The following is a 21,802-nucleotide window of genomic DNA, read 5'->3' on the forward strand; positions in this document are numbered from 1 at the left end:
TCATTAATTGTATCAAGCTGAAATATAAAATTTAAAATTGTTAGTATATTCAATGCTCATTACCAAAGTTATTAAATATTTTTTTTTAAATGTACATGTTCAATAATAATAATAAGGTTCAAAAAATCATTAAATATATTTCAAGCTAGCAACATTTATATTTTTTTTTTTTTGAAGCGCCAACTGGTGGTCAATAACTGAAGTTTCTTATTGATATCTCTCACTTCGGGTACATGTTGTATTATCTCGATGATTTGTGCTACTTTGTGACAAATTGAGTGTTTATTGAATATGTGTTTGTGTTCAGTGTATACCAAGGATTAATTTATTAAAAATCTTATCTCAATGTTTATGTCGTGCGACGAGTCCATTTTAAAACCAATGACATTATATGAACTCGATGTGCGTTTTGGCCATTTTACTTGGCTTGCGTTGGTGATTCGTATATAGTCACGTGACCAGAGTGGTTTTCGGATCAATGGCGCCAAATGACTTTTACAGAAAATGTATGTTAAAGTGTATTATTAATTGTGTTTAATTAGTCCCAAACTTAATGAGTATCTAATCGACTTTTTCATTGCTATACATTCTATATATATTCATGTCGATATGTAGACGAATAAAATGATGCGTAGGACTCACGTCAATCTGGCAACAAAACAGTGCTGCTATCTATGTTGTCAATTTTGTTATGTAGTCTAATGGAAGACTATTTCGTCTGATAAATATTTACGGTACATATTGCAAAATGTAATTGTTGGAAGTGTTATAGTGTTATGTGACTGAAATTTTAATGACAGTAAAAGATATACATATAAGTAAAACGTGGATGAATTAACTAATCTACCTATCTCAGTTTTCGGACCCTCAGAGCAATCGGCAGGCCCGCCATATATTTTACTCATGGAATAGTAAAACGTCAAACGAGATTGTTATTTATTGAGTTTTATATTGAAAAAAACAACGATTTTTTGTATAATTAGGTATTTATATGAGTATCAATGAATATTATAATCATTTCATAATTAATAATTATCAGATCGCGTTTTAATCGATGCTAAGTACCGAGTTGACATATTTGATTCTGTACGTCAAAGTGCATTTTTACCTAAACTTAATAATACAAATAAAGGTTTTAACTCTATTCTATAGCATATTTATTAACTAAAGTACTTATTTTCGTATCATGTTAGTAGTAACCAATACATATTTTTACTATTTATATTGCGATTTTTTTTTGTTCGTTGATAAGTGGACAGCTTACCAATACTTGTTTGAATGCAAGCTAGTTATTTTTCATTTCAGGTTGTACTTATTTTGTGGTTGCAAACTGAAATGTCATCATGTGAATAATGTGACATTCTACACAATGTTGCTACCACGTTCTAAGTGTAAAGCAGTGAAGGGTACGTGAACATGTAGGTTGTGAATAAACTAAACAAGATGTCGTTGCGAGGCACAAAGCGGGCGACTGGGATGCGTGGCGACGAGGCAGGCGCATCCAAGCGTCGACGTGCAGATCCCGAAGATGCACTTTGGCAGCTTCGGCCTGTCAGTGACCTCAAGATGTCATCTATATATAATAGAAGTGCCTCTGAGGCACCTGCTGAACTATTCAGGTTTGTGCACTTTATCTTGTTTAGGGAGTGTAAGAAGATGTGTAATGGAATTTTAATAAATGCTAATGCGACTATAGCCTTTGCGTAAATAGAATAAGCATCTGCACAGACATTTGTAACATACATATATTTAAACAATAATTATAGATCATTATACTAAAATAAAATAGCTGAATATGAAGCTAAACTTGCGATGCAATAGCATTATATTTATTAAATGTGTTGTGTTTAATTTTACTTGTTTATAAAATTGTTATTAGTATGTAATTTAGGAAATAACTGTATTTTTGATCGCAGGGCGAATATGCATATACTATATTTAAAGCAGCTGTGCATTGTGGCTTTGCTCTTAGTAAAAAGTTTTATAATTACTAGTTACACTCCAAGGATAAAGTCTTGGTTGACAGTTTCATCACAATCAGAAGACATGATTTCTAATCTTTCATGTTTTATAATATAAAAAAAAAAACTGTTGATAATTTCTTGCCTATTCTTAAACTCATTTAATATATTTTTTTTACCTACCTAAAATTAAAAACTTAATTGTAGTTGCTTTTATTGCAGTACCCAAAAATTTTAAATAAGCTGCGTTAATTTGTAGAATCAATATTCTCCTTTTAAATCCTTTCTCCTCTTCCTCTAATCTATAAATAATTAGTGTATTTTTATTGCTTTGAATTAGTCATTGATTAAGTGAAATGAATCAATCTTAATTAACAAATATTTATAAGTGATAGTAATTTGTAATATAAATTATGTTTACAAAACAACATTTATTAGACACATTAATTTATAGACAGTAAATAAAACAGATTGAAACTGATAAAGATAGGTACAACCTACCAACTGCTTATAATTATATAATTATTTTATTGGCAAATATGTTTAAACTTGCTGTTGCGATAATTTGATTATTGTTTTAGTGAAAAGTGTTTATCTTTTTTAATTTACAGTAAAAATACAATAAGTTTGCGATAAATATGAAATTATATATAATAATATGACGTATATTACTATTGATAACACTTTTCACAAAATAGTCTTAAGCAGAAAAATTTATGGTGAGTTATAGTTTTCACAAATTTGTAATATATTATTGATATATATATATAAAGATACAGTGGACTCTCTTTGCTCAAAATTTGAAAGTTAATTGCCCATTATAATACTTTAAATTAACAATTAAGAGTTTGAAATGTTGAGGTGTAACCATACCTATGGTTTATGGTTGTGAGTGTGCCTGCAAAAGTTTTAACGTTCTATGTATGAATGTGTCGAGTATGTGGGTAAAATAAATTGGAATACTGTGAATTATTGCTAACTATGGATTATTTTATTCATTTATTTTTTGAATTAAGTTTAGTCAAGTTTACTCAAAACCATTGATTATATTTGATTTAACAAGAGTTTGTTATTTATCTAAGAACTATTTGGAATTATAGAGCAGTTTCAACTATCACGAGTCTACTGTGTATATTTTATAATAGATTAACTAAGTGCCTTTTAACTCTTTTGTATTGTATTTGTAAAAATTTTGAAACTAAGTAATTTGTTAACTTTAGTGTAATATGTAACAAAAGATGTGTGTAAAGCTAATAAGGTACGGTAAGGTTAATGTACAATGCAGTAACAATATTTGATATTGTTTGTTTTTCACACAGTTTAGAATAACTTAAATTAAAAAAATGTTATTACACAATTGTTGATTTCTTTGTATTGGTGTATTGAATATATTGCAGTACAACTCATGCAATTACACGACTAGAGATTCTTTCATAAAGTAAAAGCTATACAATGGTGTTACTTAAAATTGTTTACATAAAAATTCCAGAAAAGATCTCATCAGTGCGATGAAGCTACCTGACTCGGAACCTTTAACTCCAAGTGAGTACTGGGTTATCACTGATACATGGAAACAAGACTGGGAACGAGGGGTACAAGTACCTGTTAATCCTGATTCGTTACCAGCTCCAAAAGTTGAAATAATTCATAATCCGACACCGCCCAATTTTCAAGAATTTAAATTGTAAGTTGATTGAATTTTAAACAAATTTTATTTATAATTTCAAAATGAAATTTTTGTACTGAATAATAAAATGGATCATTTTACAGGCCTAAGGACAAATATATTCATCTGACGCGAGATGCGCATTACCAGGTAGAAAAACATTTACTGAGCACAACTCCAGCACAAGCGGAGGCTGCATGCAGCTATGACTTGGATGCAACGGATATGGCCTGGCTGAAGTTGCTGAATGCTGAAAGAGCGCGTGCTGGAGCACCATCGGTCTCAGAGGACCAGCTTGAAAAAGTCATAGAAGAACTGGAGGTAAGTGTTGATAGTTAAATACTAAACAGCTCTCTCAATCTGTACATGGACCCCTCTATGACCCAAAAAGTGAGACAGCAGTGCTTATTCAAGAGTATGAATAAAAAGTAGTGTCTGACCGAAAGTTCAGTTTCGGTTTCGGCCGAGTTTCGGCCAAAAATCAAGTTTTGGTTTTGGCCAAAATTGTTGAAACTTTTGCCGAAGCTGAAACTGATTTCGGAAGTTGTCGTGCACGCTCACCTTACTTCATTACTCGTGGCAACGCTTTAGATTGATGGTTCTTCTAAGTACAAATACAAACCAAAGTATTAATTAATAAGATTTCAAAATACCAATACTTTTTAAAATACAATTCAAAATACATTTCAAAATACCAATACAAAATTTCAATATTTTAAGGAATTTTATACTCGAACATGTGAGTTTCGGTTTTGGCTGAAACTGGAGCCACGGTCGAATATTTGGTTTCGGTTTCGGCCTGAAACCTAACTTTCGATCGAACACTAATAAAAAGCCAACCGAAATTGTACCACCAACTGATACCACACCATGTTCATAATCAATAATAGTGGTTATAAAATGGGTATTATGATAGAATTTAAACTGCTTTTTAAATACTTTCATTATAATCTTTGCAAACCTAAAATTTTTTTCACATTTCAACACATCTTGAAGTGTAAAAAAAGGATAGCTTATAATAAAGTGGCTCCTAATTCTCCTTCACCGGAATATTCACATACTTAATTTTTTATATTGCATACTATTTAATGCTGCTACTCCTTCTTACCTATGTGAACGTTTTAAGTATCTCAGTGAGTCTCATTAGTGAAGCCTTCGTTCCGATGATAGTTTACTTCTTAAATTTCTTCCCCACTCCACTACGTTCTATACTAAATCATTTACTGTCGTAGCTGCTCGGCTTTGGAACTCCCTACCTTTGCCCATCAGACGCGTTGAATCCCTTCCAATTTTCAAGAAGTCTGTAAAACACTATTTCCTTCAATTTTAATTCTTCTATCTAGTCACATATTATGTCCTGTCCTCACTTAGAATCTTATCACACTAATTCATTTACTAGATATATCTCTATGTATGTCTATTAAAACTTTCCATTTATATATGCCATGTACATACATATACTTTATTTTTATTTTTTACATTATTTATTTGTCTAAATATATTGTATGTGTTAAGGTAAAACTGTACATCTAAACCATCTACATATATACCATTTCCTCTGCCCAAAGGTTGCCTGGAAGAGATCGCTCATTAGCGATAAGGCCGCCTTTTATACTTATATCCTGTTTTTATTTTAGTAATTTTGCTCACTCTTCGTGTACAATAAAGAGCTTTTATTATTATTATTATTCATCTTTCTTTTAAAAACAAGGAGCAAATCCCATATATCCCTATTCCTGCCCATTATGAGTTGATTTATTTAAGTACTGTTTGTGTGTGTACTTGTGAAAACTGTCTTTTTTTTCAAAAATTATAACAAGTAATTTTAATCAATACATAATTTCTAAATGTTAAGTATCATATATTTTTAGCCATTGTTTATCCAAACCATACTAACAAGATATTTGAAGTTATATTGAGCATTAAGATCTCACTACAATTATCAGGACTATAAACAAAATTTGACCTTGGTATAACTTCTTTCGTTCTTTTGTTATGGTAAGAGATGTGTTACCAGTGTCAATATAATTTAATGAAATCAAAACACATTTTAATGTAACGAAACTTGCGACTCTAGATAAGCCAGTGCATTAGAAACTCAAACAACCACAGATTCCTGAACATGCCACCAATTAAAGGGAAACAAAAATAAGGATCAAGAAGTAGAAAATAAGCCTGGGTAACCATGCCAACGAGCTGACGTTTCTATTCTATACTGACTGGATAAGCTACTTGTTATCATTGCAGCAATATTAACTAGTGGTCGCGCAGTGATCAAAATTCGACCATGATTAAAAATTTAAATTAAAAAAATCAAAAAATAAAGAAAATAAAGAAACTTTTTTTAAATTTTTCAATTTGACTACAGACTGACAATCAACAAAAAAGTATAATATGTGTGTGTGTGTGTCAAATACATGGTAGTGTGTGTAATGTTTTTTTTTTTATTGATTTAATACATTTTTATGCATAATTAAAAAAAAATATATTAGGATTCTGCACTCTATCCCTGTATAAACTATAAGTGTACGAAATTTCATACTCCGTCCGCGCAATTTTCATAAAAATGGGTACAAAGTCTTTCCTTCATGTATTAATATATAGATAACAGCTGTTATTCTTGATATTTTATTTTTGATGGTTTATCCATCTAGACTTTTAGATATGTGTGAAAAGAAATAGATTATAGTATCAATCAACAAGTGGCAGCAAAGACAAAAATGTTTGATGTAGTTTTTTGTTTTAAGCAAAGGTGTAATTTGTTACAACAGTGTAATTTGTTAGCAACAGCAGGACAAACTACAAACTTGCAAACCAGCCTCTTTACTGTATTTGACAAGCCTCTTTGTTTACCTCTCTTAAGTTATTTTCATTCGATCATTTCGATTTAATTTTTTTTTTATTGGTTATTGTTCAAAGTTTTGAAACAATAGCCAATTAATATATACCTATTTAATAAACAAAAATATGAAAATCAGAATATTGTGAAGTTTTCAGAATAACCAAAGTAACTAACAGCTTAAGCCATCGAAAATTTTATTATCTGATAACTAGGAGCTTGTTAATATATTAGGAAAATATATACAGGATGCATAATTAGAAGCAGTAGTTCAAAAAGTTGATACATCATTGTAGCTCCAAGATCAAATTGACATTCTGATAATTTATGAGCGGGAACTGTAAACTGAGAAAGATATGAATATCCACTGGCGAACCAAAAGTTTGAAAGATGAATAAACATGTCCAGCAGAGAATAATCACTTAAAAGCATTTCTGGGGTCGACGACAAACAAATTGATCTGTTAAAAAATTGTAAACATTACTGTTTAATTGCGTAGAGTTGTTTTGTTACACGTGCATTTTTTTTACGTATGTTGTCTACTTGTTTAACTTTCCATAAATATGGACTATGTAAGAGTTGATTACGCTGCATTGATTGAAAAAAAGCCGATTAGAAAATTAGCCGATGATTTTTAGGAAATATTTGAGAAAAAAAAAAGACTTATTTGTACCGGAAGCTGAAAAAAATCGAACTAAAATAATAAAAAGGTATATATGTATCGTAGTCAATGCACGGCCAAAAAAAATGATTTTCACAAACATCATACATTTTTTCATTTTTTCACAAAAAAAAAAAATATACTGTTCCCGATGTCATTTTTGAGATATTCGTGGTTAACTGACGTTTCCGTAGCGTTCTGTGTACTTCTGTTCAACTCGGTACGTCCATCATATTGACACGTAAATGCGGCAACCGCAGCACTTGACAATAAATATAGTTTTGATGTATTTATGATATCTATACTAATATTATAAAGAGGAAAGATTTGATTGTTTGTTTGTTTGCATTGGATAGGCTCCGAAACTGCTGAACCGATTTGAAAAATTCTTTTACTGTTGGGAAGCTACACTAACCGCGGGTGACATGGGGTATATTATATTTCTACAAAATAAAGGGAAAAAATATTTAGAAATTTTTATTAAATACCCGTCGGAGCCGGGGCGGGATGCTAGTAAGAAATAAGATTATTTGATTGGATCAGCTAGTACTTAACCACAAATATAAAATGGCGTATGAATTTTATTAAATTATTAAACAAATTGACATAAATTTTTCATTACAAATTATAAAATGCACATGAAAATTAACCATAAAAAAATAGATGTACTGCAGATTTTACTTTACATATATCCGTGAAAAAAAAAAAACTTTTGGCTGTGATCAGTTATTTTATGTAATAGCCAATTTAAACCTGTCCATTGTAAATCGTTAACTTGTGAGATTGTGGCAAACTTTAGAAGTCTTCGAGATTTTGTGATGATCAGTAAATGTGTCGAAAAAATTTAAGTCATATATAGTTATTAGTATACTACGAGACCTGTAGCTAGCTATTAAAGTTTTAAACAGTTATTTAAATATATTTACAAGAAAAGTGATGGCGGATGTATTTTTTATAATATATACATTTAACACTGAAATGCAAGTTAAAAAGTGTAGATAACTTTAACCGTCATCAGTCACGAAACTACCACGGAGGCGTGGAGCAGAAGCGTGCTGGTTTTGTTCTTCAAGAAGGGTGATAGAGCCTTATTAAAGAACTATAGACCCATCACGCTCACGCTTCAGAGCCACGTCTATGAGCTGTTTTCGAGAGTCCTTACTCCTTTATAGAGTACTAAATAGCATTGCTCACAGGCTACACAACTTTCAGCTTCCTGAATTAGCCGGATTCCGAAAAGGCTACATGGACCACATACATATGCTGCGGCAAGTTATATAAAAGACCGAGAAGTATAATTTACCTATCTATTGCATATGTGGATTATGACAATGACGCGGTGATGTTATACCCCGAAACTGTTTACCGTTGCACTGGAAGACGTGTTTAAGCTGATGGAGTGCTGATGAGAGCTGATGGAGATGGAGATGTTTATACCTAACCCTCCCAGGGTTAGGTATAAACATCAATGGCGAACACCTCAAACACCTTCGATTTGCCATCGATATAGTGGTCCTGGCGGTGTCCCTGGAGAAACTCAGAACTATACTAGGTGACTTCTGTAGCGCCTAACAACGGGTGGGTCCTAAGATGAACATGGAAGAGACGAAGATTATGTCTAATCTCCATGTCACACCCATACCCGTCGTCGTTGACGGCGCTACTCTCTAAGCTATTGATGAGTACATCTACCTCGGACAACCGATCCGTATGGGTAAGTCCAACTACGAGAGAGAGGTAACTCGTAGAATCCAATTTGGTTGGGTAGCGTTCGGGAAATTACAAAGTATCTTCTCGTCCACTATACCTCAGTGCCTGAAGTCTCATCTCTTCTTCTTGTATAATGGCTTCCGTGCGGTTTTGCCAATGTCAGAGTGAGTCTATGGTTTTATGTTTAGGGTAAATGCTCTGCTAAGAATATTGGTGTCATGAGAGAACAACTGTTAAATATTTATACGATGTTAATAATGACAGGCTTTCACTGTTGAATCACCTAAAACAACCACAAACACAAATTTGTTAATTTATTAGATGGACATCACATTACAATTTAATGTAGTTAGTTGATATATATAAACATAAAATATCAATAAAAGTGGTATGTACATACGATAAAATAGATTTGAAATTACGAGGACGTGGAATAGACGGGGGAAATAGGTCATCGAGAGAAGAACGATTCCTTGGGCAACAGAAAAAGATATGCTCTGGGGTACCTTCGTCGATCCCACATTCACAAAGAAAGTTGTCCCTGATCTTGATCTTTGCGAGAAGTACAGGAGTACATAAGTGTCTAAGTCTGAGGCGACATATTGTTGAACAGACAAGTTTGCAAGCTTGACGGTATTGGAAAAAATGGTATTGGGTATTGGTGCCTGAAGTCAAAGGTGTTTGAGCAGTGTGTGTTGCCAGTGACGACTTACGGCGCTGATACGTGATCTTTTAAAGTTAGCCTTTTCCATAGGTGCAATCAAGGTCGCTCAGCGAGCAATGGAGAGAGCTATGCTTGGTATTTCTCTACGCGACAGAATCCGAAATTATGAAATCCGTAGACGAACGAAGATCACCGACATAGCACTTAAAATCTGCAAGCTAAAATGGCAATGGGCAGGCCATATTGTTAGAAGAACCGACAACCTATGGGAAAAAAAGATTCTCGAATGGTAGCCACATCTCGGTAAAAGATGCACAAGCTGAAGAAATGCACATATCCAACCATATGGACTTGACGACCTAAAGAAAACAATGGGAAGCCGCTGGATTCAGAGGGCACAGGACCGGACGGAGTGGCAAACATTAGAAGAGGCCTACGTTCAGCAGTGGACTTCTAAATGCTGATGGATAGATGGATGGATGGAACTTTAACCTGTGTGTGTAACCAACACGGATTTATACCGCTTAAAACATCTGCAATATGAGTATATGTAAAGGCCATAGATAGATCTATATATATATATATATATATATATATATAAATAAATGAATGTTTGTGTGTCCTTTATAATAACTATGCATTTGGTCACGTTATGATCTTCAGCAAAGAGTTGTGCATCAGCTCACAAAGATTTCTTAGTTGGTAGAACCAAAAAAAAGCGTAGCAATGTGCTCATGGTCACATAATTGTAGAAGTTAATAAATGTAATAAAAGGTACAACTTAAAAGGTTTTTTTCGTAAATTACTTTTAAAATTATATATTTACCAAAAAGAAAATTAAACTGTGTATAAAAATTAAAAAATACTCTATAAATGAAGATGTTCCAGTTTTACTAAGCCGTTTTTCGTAAATTACTTTTAAAATTATATATTTACCACAAATAAAAATTAAACTGTCTATAAAAATTAAAAAATACTCTATAAATGAAGATGATCCAGTTTTACTAAGCCTTTGTCTTTGTCTTTTGTCTTTGCTTTCCTGTAAAATGATGTTTTTTGACTTTTATAACTTGTCACACAGTGTTAATGAATACTTTTTTTTTGTTAAATGAGTATATGTTTATTTAAAATAAAGTAATGATAATAATCAATCATTTTCATTCCACTTTGAATAACAAAAAAAAGTTTGCTAGCCTAATTATAGACCACGACCTCTGATGCAACTCGCATTCGTTTTTATAAGAACCGCTGAAAACACAACATCAACATAAAGAAGAAATTAAAATCAGAGATGTGATTAAATTGACAAGTCTCAAAGAAACATAACAAGTTAATGAAACATTAAGGTATTCTGCAGCACCATATTCAACATTTGAAATCTGGGTCAAGTTTAGGTTGAAGATAACATCTACTGAACAAATAAATAAATTGGGAAGCCCATCCACATCTTTTACTGAAGGCAACCTGAAATAGTCCAGATATTATAGTTCGTCAAAGAGACTTTTTTATTTAGTTTCGTTTTCTTAATGTTTTGTGCTTCGGCTAATTCTTTATATTTAAATTGTAACTATTCAACTTTCAGTTACATTTTTGTTTCTTTTTAGTATTTTGGTCAGTGCTATTGTTAGGACTGGCAAAATTACTTTGAACATTAATATTAACATGTTACTCCTGTCTAATATGTAAACTGTTACTGCCTTATCAATAAATAAAAAAGAAAAAAACTAGGTGACCTTGTAAAAATAGTTTTGTCATTAGTTAACACTTTTCTCATACTCTTTATAAACTGTATTTTTCGAATTTTAATTACTTATTTGTGTGTCATCAAGTTCACTTCATAATTCTATATTGTTTACGTTTTAGGATTCAACTATAAGTAATTTATAAAAACAATCTCAATGAATGTCTATAAGCAATAAATCAGGATTCTAGAAAAATAATTGAAAATATGATGAACGTATTATTCAAGTGTATAAAGAATTTTGAATGAATATAAATGTAAAAGAAAAAATAGTAAAGTAATTAACCCTTTGGACAACTCTTGACAACCAGGATTGACCATCATGTTCTCTCATCAAAAATAATACACACGCACACGCACACACGCACACACACACGCACACACACACGCACACACAAACACACACACACATGCGTATGGTGCAACGGTTACACCATAGATTGTACCTGTTGCGCTAGCGGTTGCGGGTTCGATGCCCACACATGACAAACGTTTGTATTGGCCATACAGGTGTTTGCCGTGGTCTGGGTGTTTGTGCAGTCCTTGTGGGTCTCCTCACCGTGCCTCGGAGAGCACGTTAAGCCGTCGGTCCTGGTTGTTATCATGTACACCTGATAGCGATCGTTACTCATAGTAGGGAATATATCCGCCAACCCGCATTGGAGTAGCGTGGTGGATTAAGCTCTGATCCTTCTCCTACACGGGGAAAGAGGCCTATGCCCAGTAGTGGGATATTACAGGCTGAAGCGTATATATATATATATATGTTCGACTCCTAACTTTGTTCCTTATGGGGGGTTCTGTAGGTGTTGTAGATGATTACATTCTACGTGACAAAAAAATCATCAGCAGTATCAGATCATCAGCTCAGCCTATTGCAGTCCACTGCTGGACACAGGCCTCCCCAAGCTTGCGTCAGATTTTTAAATTATAAGAGCTCTAGCAACGTACTTCCACATAGCCCTCCAATGCTATTTTTTTTTCAAACCTAAAAATAAAGTGAATAGGTATTATTATTACTAACTGTCGCATACAACTAAACACATGGAAACGAATTCTTTTTCTCGTACAATGCTTTTCATTGTAAATTATAGCCGTTCTTACGCGTTCACGAAAGGTATCATGCAGAACAAGTCGATGGTTTAAACTAATATGAAGTAAACAAAAGAATATGCAAGTGACCAGATGTTTTGTTATCACTGCTAATTTTAAAATAGTATATGCTTAAAGACAATATTTTAATTAATGCTTAAAAAAATAAACAGTTTATACCAGAGGCGGCTCGTGACATTTTTTGTAGGTCTTCATAAAAAAATAAACGAAAAACTGGAGTATACCATTTAGTTTATTTGTACAGAAAATCCATTCCGTCTATCTTCACACTGTTTAATAAAATATACACTGTATTGTTCCTTTTTTTAACACAAGATGTCGCGCACAAACTATTTTTTAATACTTATTTAAAAGAAAAACTGGGAAATAACTTTGGAGCCGACACGTTTATTTGTATATATCTGTCAGCATGAACGACGTTGGCAAAGTAGCGGGTGAGCGGCTCTACAGATTAAGCTAATTTCTCATACGAAATCTTTTGTTTTGTCGATGTTTCTCTTTCGCACTCTTGGAATACAGTGCTAGGATTCGTACTAAAGGAAACGAATTCCTCGAAATTTTGTATAGGCACGCAATCGCTGGTGCTCTACACGTTACAACTTTACGCCAAATGTATGCGTAGGTGTAAGTAATAGATAGAGTGTAATGTAATCATAGTATGTATTATAAAGAAATATAGATTTAAGACTATCTACGTAATTTACGCGATGGTGCATTGCACCAGCGCTCTTTCGTTGGAGCCGCCTCGGGTTCACACAATTATGTTTTGTTCATATATTAATAATTTTATATGAAGTAAAATTTAGATTTTTGGTATGATGTTATATTGTTAGCCATAAAGAAGTCTTAATTCGTAAAAATATTGTTACAGGTTCGGACTTGGGACAAGATACAGGCCATCATAAAATCTGAAGAAGGTTTAGGTATAGAATATGACGAAAACGTAATTTGTGACGTATGTCGTTCACCAGATTCCGAAGACGGTAACGAGATGGTTTTCTGCGATTCATGTAACATTTGCGTCCATCAAGCTTGTTATGGAATCACTGTAATACCAGATGGTAGGTGTTGTTCTTTAAAATAAAAATAATAATTGCTTAAAGTTACTTTTTAACGGCTTTTTTATTTTTATTTCAGGTCAATGGCTATGTCGTCCTTGTGGTGCTGGTATTAGACCAACTTGTGTTTTGTGCCCTAATCTTGGTGGGGCAATGAAGTGTACACCATCGGGCCATAAATGGGCCCATGTTAGTTGTGTTCTTTGGATTCCTGAAGTTTCCATCGGATGCGCTGAAAAAATGGAACCCATTACTAAAATAACCTCTATACCAGCTTCACGCTGGTCGTTAGTTTGTGTCCTGTGCCGTGAGCGAAAAGGAGCGTGTATTCAATGTTCTGTAAAGACTTGTAAAACGGCCTACCACGTCACCTGTGCATTTAAACATGGACTTGAAATGCGTGCAATAATAGAAGATGAAAACGCTGATGATGGTGTTAAATTGCGTTCGTATTGTCAAAAGCATAGTGTCAATTCAAAAAAAGAAAAGTGTCCTGGTTCTGGTTCTGAGGAAGAAGAAGTGAAAAGGAAGCGTAGAAAAGATATGACTTCTGAAGAAAAAACCCAAGCCCGTGCTGCACGTCTTCAGGAAATAGAGGGAGAGTTTGATCGCCATGTTAGTGTAAAAGATATTAGTACGCATCTCTTAGATGTTGACCAAGACGCTATTAACTACATTTACAACTACTGGAAATTAAAAAGACGAGCAGGACATAATCGTCCTTTACTTCCCCCTAAATCAGATGATAATGAACTTCTTACTCATAGGCAGGAACAAGCAGACCTAGATAAAATGAAAATGTTTGTACAACTGAGACAAGATTTAGAAAGAGTTCGAAATCTATGTTATATGGTTAGCCGTAGAGAAAAGCTTTCGCGTTCTTTCTTCCGCATGAGGGAACAGACATTTCACAAACAAGTAGCAGTGCTATCAGCTACAGATTCGACAATTTCGGGGCCAGATTTAGCGGCTATTATAGAGGCCAACCATGGTCCATCAATATATGACAGATTATATTCTCATGCAAATGCCCCTGATCATAAAAATGATTTTGATAATCTTCTTGCTCGAATAGCACCACAAGATTCAAGCGATGATAAGAAAAAAGACAGAAATGGTCTTGTTCGTGGTTCTAAGTCAACAAATCCTTACAAAAAACATTATGTGAATGGATCTCGACGAAGTGGAAGTATGTATAGTGGGCTATCAAGTGAAGAAAGTGGTTCTGAGGTTAGTCGAAATACAAAATATCGTGGTCGAGCCATTGGTTCAAGTACTGATGAAGATGTAAAAAAGCCGGCTACGTCTCCAAAGAAAAAAATATCTCCAAAAGCAAAAGGAAAGAAATCCCCTAAAAAACCAGAAAGGAAGAAGAGGAAAATGCCACAGTCAAAGGCAGTCATTGAAAGCAGCAGTGAAGATGACAATATAAAATCTAGAATGTTGACAATGAAAAAAGATCGGTCACGCAGCAAGACTCTTCAACAAATGGAAAAAGAAATGGCTGCCGGAAAAATAGATCAGTCTGGTACCGATAGTGATGACTTAATTCCTATCAGAGCTACGAGAAATAGTAAATTTCCAGTGGATATTTATTCGGACAGTAGTGATGGAGCATGTGTCAAAGATGAGCACAAGTCCGATAAATCTAAAATTAAAAATGAAAAGACAAAAGCAGAGAAAATTAAAAATATGAAATCTCCAAATGAAAATGATTCTCAACAATCGTTACCCCGGACTAAAGCCGCAATGAAAGAGTTCATTCCAACCCAGTCTGAAAAGAAAAAATCTGCAGAAGCTAAACCAGGTCCTAAAAAACGAGGAAGGAAACCCTCAAACAAAGAGAAAAAACCGCCTATTAAAGCTGAATCAGACGATGAAGCAAAAAATAAAGAGAATATTAAATTTGCTAAACAAAAAGATAATCCTACTGATTTAATTGTACCTCAAAGACAAGCTGCTAAAAAAGCTTCTGAAAATATGCGTTCTACAACAGCCGTGAAAAAAGAGGAATCAAGTACTGAAAAACCTGTCAGTGGAGATGATTCCAAATCGAAACCTAAAGTAAAATCAAAGGGAAAGGAAGTTAAAGATATTTCGGACAGAACAGGGAGAAAAAAATCTTCTAAAGATCAGGAAAAAGAGCCTATATCATATGTTCCACAAAGACAAGCAGCCAAAAAGGCAGCTGCACACATAAAGAGTGGGCTTGGAACTAAAACTGCACCAACAGAAACAAATGATATGGATAAAAAGAAGGATCCAGACAAGGTTGAAACAAAACTTTCGCCTAAAAAAGAAGATACAAAACGGTTAAGATCTCCAACAAAGGAGAGTTCTAGTTCTTCATCTAATACAAGTAGTAGCAGCTATTCGTCTTCATCAAGTTCAGAAGAAGAACAGGAAAAACCTGGTATGAAACCAACGGCGAAAGCACGTGAAATTAAGCCAGCTACTAGGCAACCCTCTATGTTTTCACCTCCTGGCTCTAGACCTACAGTGGACTTGCCCTTTCTTGACAAGGTGTCAAGACCATTGTCTTCAACTAGTGCCTCGAGTGATTCTGACAGCTCTAAGGGATCAAGATTTTCAGGCTCTGGAAGTCCCTCTCCCAAGCGTCCCCGCAGACGTCGAAAGAAAAAGAGTGTCTCAATTGATGCGTCCCCACGCAAGGCCCCAGACAAGAAGCTTAAAACTTCCGAACGGGAATCCGAGTGTGGGGTATCATCACCGCCTATTGAAGGAGAGAAATCGAGTAGACCCAATGATACGCGTGCTGCCACACGTGCTCGGACCCGAAGCACTACTACAAGCGGAAATATGCCTAATAAGTCTAATGCCCGAGAGAGAAAACCATCTAAAGACTTCACAGGACATACCTCTACATACAATAAGATTTCCAAAGAGGGCAGCCAGCCCATTGAATTTACAACTCCGAAGCGGAAAACGGACGAGGAGATAAAAAAAGAAGCTGTGGTCTTACCAACTGAAACAAAATCTGATTTAAAAACAACAAAAACAAAAAGGTCTAGTCTATCAGTTGAAGACAAAAAAGAAGATGCAATAAAACATAATGATAGCGAAACGGTTCTTCTAAAAAGAACAAGTCCAAGAAAAAGTACTGAGTCAAAACACAAAGTTGTAACTAGTAGGAGAGTGAGCATAAAAGATCCCCCAGGTAAAGAAATTTTATCGCCCAAAGCCAAAGAGAAAAGCCCAAAAGAGACACGTGAGCAGAAAATTAATGAAAGACGTTCAAGTAGACGTGATTCACAAACTAAAGATCGATGTCACCTTTCTCCGGCTAAGAAGACTATTGTTACAATTGAAAATCCACCACCAGTGGAAATAACAGAAAAGAAACATCCAACTATTATAAATGACTTTCCTGATTCTGATAAAAATTGGTTACCAAAAGCACCAAGTCCAAATGTGCATCCACCTCCGGTAGAAAAACCTGGGGATCATGAGAAATACATGACAGAAGATAAATCACTTGACTCAGATTGCACAGATAAGAGTAGTATTAAAATGATAGCAAAAATACAAGCAAATTTAAATGAAAATACAATGATTAAATCCCCAAAGACCCCAATGGATGCAAGAACTATTGAATCAATGGATGTTGAAAATCCTATTGTGCGTACAATTCGAAAACGTTCTGTACTTGAATCAGAAAAGAAATTTATTACCCAAGATTCTAGCCATGTCCAAGGTGTCGAAATATCAAAGAGTGCAAAAATTCCATCTGCTGTTAATCCTTTCCCTAACAGAGCAGTATTTTCTCCACAGCCCAAAGACAATGAGTTATTCGAATTTGACATGCTTGGGGTTGATGATGGATTTAATCACGACGAGATGATGAAACCTTTCACGTCTTATCCTGAAATATTTTTACAAGAAGACTCTAAAGAACAAGGTGTACAAGAAACATTAAATTTGGTTGATAGGCTCAGGATGCAATTAAACAAAAAAGCACCAACTGAAAATGTTTCACAAGATGAAGTAGCAATAAATGATAAAGCTTTGAAGGACGATGACGGTCCTATTAATACAAACAAAGAAAAAAGTGAATGTGAAATATTGCCAGGAAAAGATGATAACATATTAGATCTACATAATAAAAGACAAACAAAAGATATTCAAACTCCTAATCATTTTTCAGAACCAGGAGAAAATATTGAGCCCATAAGACATATTATTTCAGAGAGTAAGGATGACCAAACTATACCCATTAATACAAATGAAAAATGGATAGACATAAACATGACTCAGACCGATTCTCAGCTAGATCAGTCTAGTGAATCTAAATATGACATTGCTTCATATACTGAAGATTTTAAGGAACCTACAACTGTCCAATCAATTAATTCTGTTTCTGAAGTTGGCGATACAATATCATTGTCAAAACAGAGTGACGATTCGCAATCTTTATCGGTAGTGGATCATTCAGTTCACAGTAATGACCATGATTTGACACAAGACAATCAAACATATGATAATAATAATTCTGTAATACATTCAGATTGTGCTACAATATCGTCTCCATATATTGGTCATTCTTCAAAATGGAGGGAAAGTAAGATAACGACTAGAAGATCTTCAGCTTCAAGTACAAATTCAGAAAGCTCCATATGTTCTCAGAAAGCAGATATAAAGTCACACATTAATTGTGAATCTCGCCAAGGACCCATGATACCCGAAATTGATCCTTATCCACCAATGCCTGCATATTCCTGTCGAGTGGAACCAACAATGCCCCTTAACCAATATACAAGCTATCCACCGAATGCGTCGCCATTTTTAAGTACTATGGGTACTTTACCACTGTTTGCCACCGGAGCGTGTGCTTCATCACAGTTACCATTACCATCGCCAGGTCCTGGACTTTACACCTCTGGGCTACCATATACTGCAACTCCATTGTTACAAACTTTACCTAAACCAGCTTTCTCTACAATATGTGCTGCTTTTACTTCATCATCTCAGAATATTGCATTGACTACTGCAATGATTGCGTCACCTACACCAAAACCGCTTGACTCTCCACGAGATGATATCGATGTCACTGGTAGTGATAAACTGTCTATACATGTCGCTTCTAGTCCAAGTCTCAGCATCGATTCATATAATGATTCGAGTAATACCAGAGCTCCAACTAAAATGTCTAATGATAGTAGCGAAACTATTATGAGTTTAAGCCAGCAAGATTTAAAGTCGTCTCCAAAACTAACTAAAAGTATTACCAAATTCCCAGGAAAATCTCCAGGTAAAAGTCCTGGAATCTCGCCTAAACAGGGTGATGCTACTAAGGTCAGCAAACGATCAAGTAATAAGAGCAATAGAAACCAAAGAGGACGAGGGAGATCAAAAAGTCGTGGTAGCTATGCATCAGTGGACTATTTGGGCAATTCAATTCAGAGTAAATTAGTAGGCACTGTTTATGATTTTAATGAGGAAATTGCCAACGATGGAGTTGATTTAAAAGCATTAAGAGAACGACGAAAATCTATAGACACAAAGGATGATAGAAAATCGGAACATTCTTATAAAGATTCTTCACAATCGCCTCGTGTAGTAAGTCCTGAACCAGCTAATAAGAGAGTGACTGAATGCAAATCTGAGGAAAAGGCGACGCCTGAACCAATTGAAGAACCTCAGTCACCTTCCAACAAATCTAACTCTGAAAGAGGCCCAGGATTCTCACAAGTACATCCAGTCTTACCAGGACCTGTTGATATGCGTACCTACAACCCCTTTGAGAATCCTGCTCCAGCTACAGGTGATGCTTATCACAGTCATTTATTAGCTTTTGCAAGTGGTACAGCTGACCAACAACTAATAGAAATTGATGAAGAGGTAGAAAAACAACTTCATAGTGCTTTAATGGCTAGTAAACCGAAGTCCGGGGCGCCAACTGCTAGTTCCACCCAAGATATAATAGAACCTGCTAAAGAAACTGCTTCATCCCAATTACCAAAAGTATCACTATCGGACTCTAGAAATCAACTGAAAGTTAAAATTAAAGGTCCATTTTTAGATGCTAATTATTCAGCAAGTTCTGTACAACCAGTGGCCCCACAACCTCCGGCTCCTACACACGAATCGAATACAAGTGCTTTAAACACTTCAAACAATTCAACGACTACTATGGTGACAGGATCGACAAATCTGAGGCGAATGCGCAAAAAAGAGTTATTGCGCCAATATTGGACGCAAGACATGAATATGGACGATCCAACTAATGCATCTACTATGGGCATAGCGCCGCCACCAGCAGCACCTCAACCATTAGGTCGTGCTGTTATAACAATACCAAAAGCAGTAGCTTCAATGACTAGTATACCTACAAGAGAAGATTACAAAATAACTGATAGCCCAGTTGAAAAGAAAAAACGAAAAATAACCAGTGGCCTCTCTCGGGAATTACGACATTTAGAAGTGAGTATGAATGATGATGTTGATCCATCTGATGACGTGAAATTATCTAATTTTGCCAGCAGTTCAAGTCAAGCTCATAAGAGGCGTGGGCGAGTTTCTACAAAACAAAATCCATCAAATGCTACATCACCAGTGGCTCCAAAGCTTAAAATAAAAATTGGCTCCAATATAGTTCAGCAAGTGAACGATGAACCTACCGGATTTCAATTCCGGCCTCCGAAAAAACGGCTACAGGCTTCTATTCCTAAACCGAGCTTAGAAGATTTGCGACGAGAAAGTATGAAGTATCGGCGCATGGTGATGGCTGATTTTGAAGAGGATGAGAAAACGAGTAAACACAAACCCAATAAGAGCGAAAAACGTAAAAAGAAGAAAGAAAAGAAATCGGAGAAAGAAAAACTTCAAGTGGTTAATAGTGAAAGTGAAAGTGCTACAAAGTTAATCATAAAGATAAAACGTACTAAAGACGAAGAAAAAAAAGCGGAAGGATCGGAAGGCGGACCGATAGCCGGTGCGACGGCCGCGGCACCGGAGCCACCTGTGGATCCGTTCGATTACGACCCAACAGCACCAGATCCACTGGCTATCGATCCACCTTTCAGCTCCGAAACAGGTTCGACCATGCGTAGAATACGGACAGATAAAGTGACACCTATTCGATTAAAACTAGCTCGTAGCTCCCAAGGTTCGGGGTACGTTATGAAGGAGCCCGGCTCCGAGGGCTCGGAGACGTCCGCGGACGCGGCAATGTCGACCGCTCCGTCCACGTCGGCCTCTCTCGCTCTGACTGTCAATAAACATTGTGAAGTGAGGTGATACAAACCGCGTTCAAAGCGTATGACAAGGACATTGGACTCTAAATATTAGTGTACAGTTCTATTTGTAAGTAATCATTGTATATAATTTTTAAATAAAATTATCATCTTTTTTAATTCTTGATGTAGTTTGTAATATTATTTATTTGTATAAATGGAAAGCTCAATGATTAACTTAAAGTTACTCTAAGGTGTATTTTGTGCATTTTGTGATGCACAAGTAAATCTTATCATAACATATTATATATTTTGTTAACGTTAATATTTTACTTTGTGCCTCATAATATGGAATCTCATTAAACATATTATCATTGTGAACTAGAACGAATATGTTTAATATTTAATTGTCAAAGCTGCTCTATCACAATATACATCACACTGGCATGGTATTGAGGTTTATTTCAAAACTTGTACAATTTTATAAAATAAATCAAATAGTAATTTATTGTAAATGTTTGTTTTGTAACGTTTGAATTTATTTAGATAAATTTTTAATTTTGAAAATGTATATGATATAAATACAGTCTGCGTCAATAGTATTACCCATCACTCTTATTTTGTGATATCAGATAAAGAATTACAGTGATATTAATATAATCAATCAATATCTATAACAGACAAAATTACACTCATATATACATACATTATTTTCACGCAAAATAGGCGCACGAAGACGTCGAGTTGCGGAAAATGTTAATCATCATCATCATACATACATTATTTCTTAAAAAAAAAAAAAAATAACAAAATACGGATGATGTTGAATTTCACGATGAGACCAAAATACCCAGACAATTAAACATATATAAAAATTTAAGAGCAATTCAAGAACGATTATTGATTTTAATTTTTAGTACATCCACCACTTTATCATTCAATTTGGTAAACTGTCATATAACTGATTGTGTCTCGATTCATGCTCTGCCACTAGTTAATGATCACTTTCTTCAGCTCTTCAACTGTAGTAAATTGTCTTTATCTGCGACAGACAGCTCGTGATAAATCTCCCAAACAATTTTCAATTATGTTCAGGTCAGGGGATTAAGCTGGCCCTTCAAAGTTTTGAATATTTTTTTCAGCAAAATAGTTTTAACTCTACATATTCATTTTTCCAATACAGAACTTGATATCTA

The 21,802-nt window shown here is 34.7% G+C and overlaps 1 protein-coding gene across 1 annotated transcript; it reads left to right on the plus strand.

Moving 5' to 3' along the window:
- Positions 1 to 1,428: 1,428 nt before the first annotated feature.
- Positions 1,429 to 21,211, plus strand: LOC123669009 (PHD finger protein rhinoceros). The gene is made up of 5 exons (XM_045602685.1): positions 1,429 to 1,619; positions 3,451 to 3,645; positions 3,732 to 3,948; positions 13,227 to 13,416; positions 13,493 to 21,211. Exons 1-5 carry the CDS (start codon positions 1,444 to 1,446, stop codon positions 20,668 to 20,670), a joined length of 7,956 nt encoding a protein of 2,651 aa, XP_045458641.1. The 5' UTR covers positions 1,429 to 1,443; the 3' UTR covers positions 20,671 to 21,211.
- Positions 21,212 to 21,802: the final 591 nt, after the last annotated feature.

The sequence above is a fragment of the Melitaea cinxia genome, chromosome Z (assembly GCF_905220565.1).
Source record: "Melitaea cinxia chromosome Z, ilMelCinx1.1, whole genome shotgun sequence".
Lineage (NCBI taxonomy): Eukaryota > Metazoa > Arthropoda > Insecta > Lepidoptera > Nymphalidae > Melitaea > Melitaea cinxia.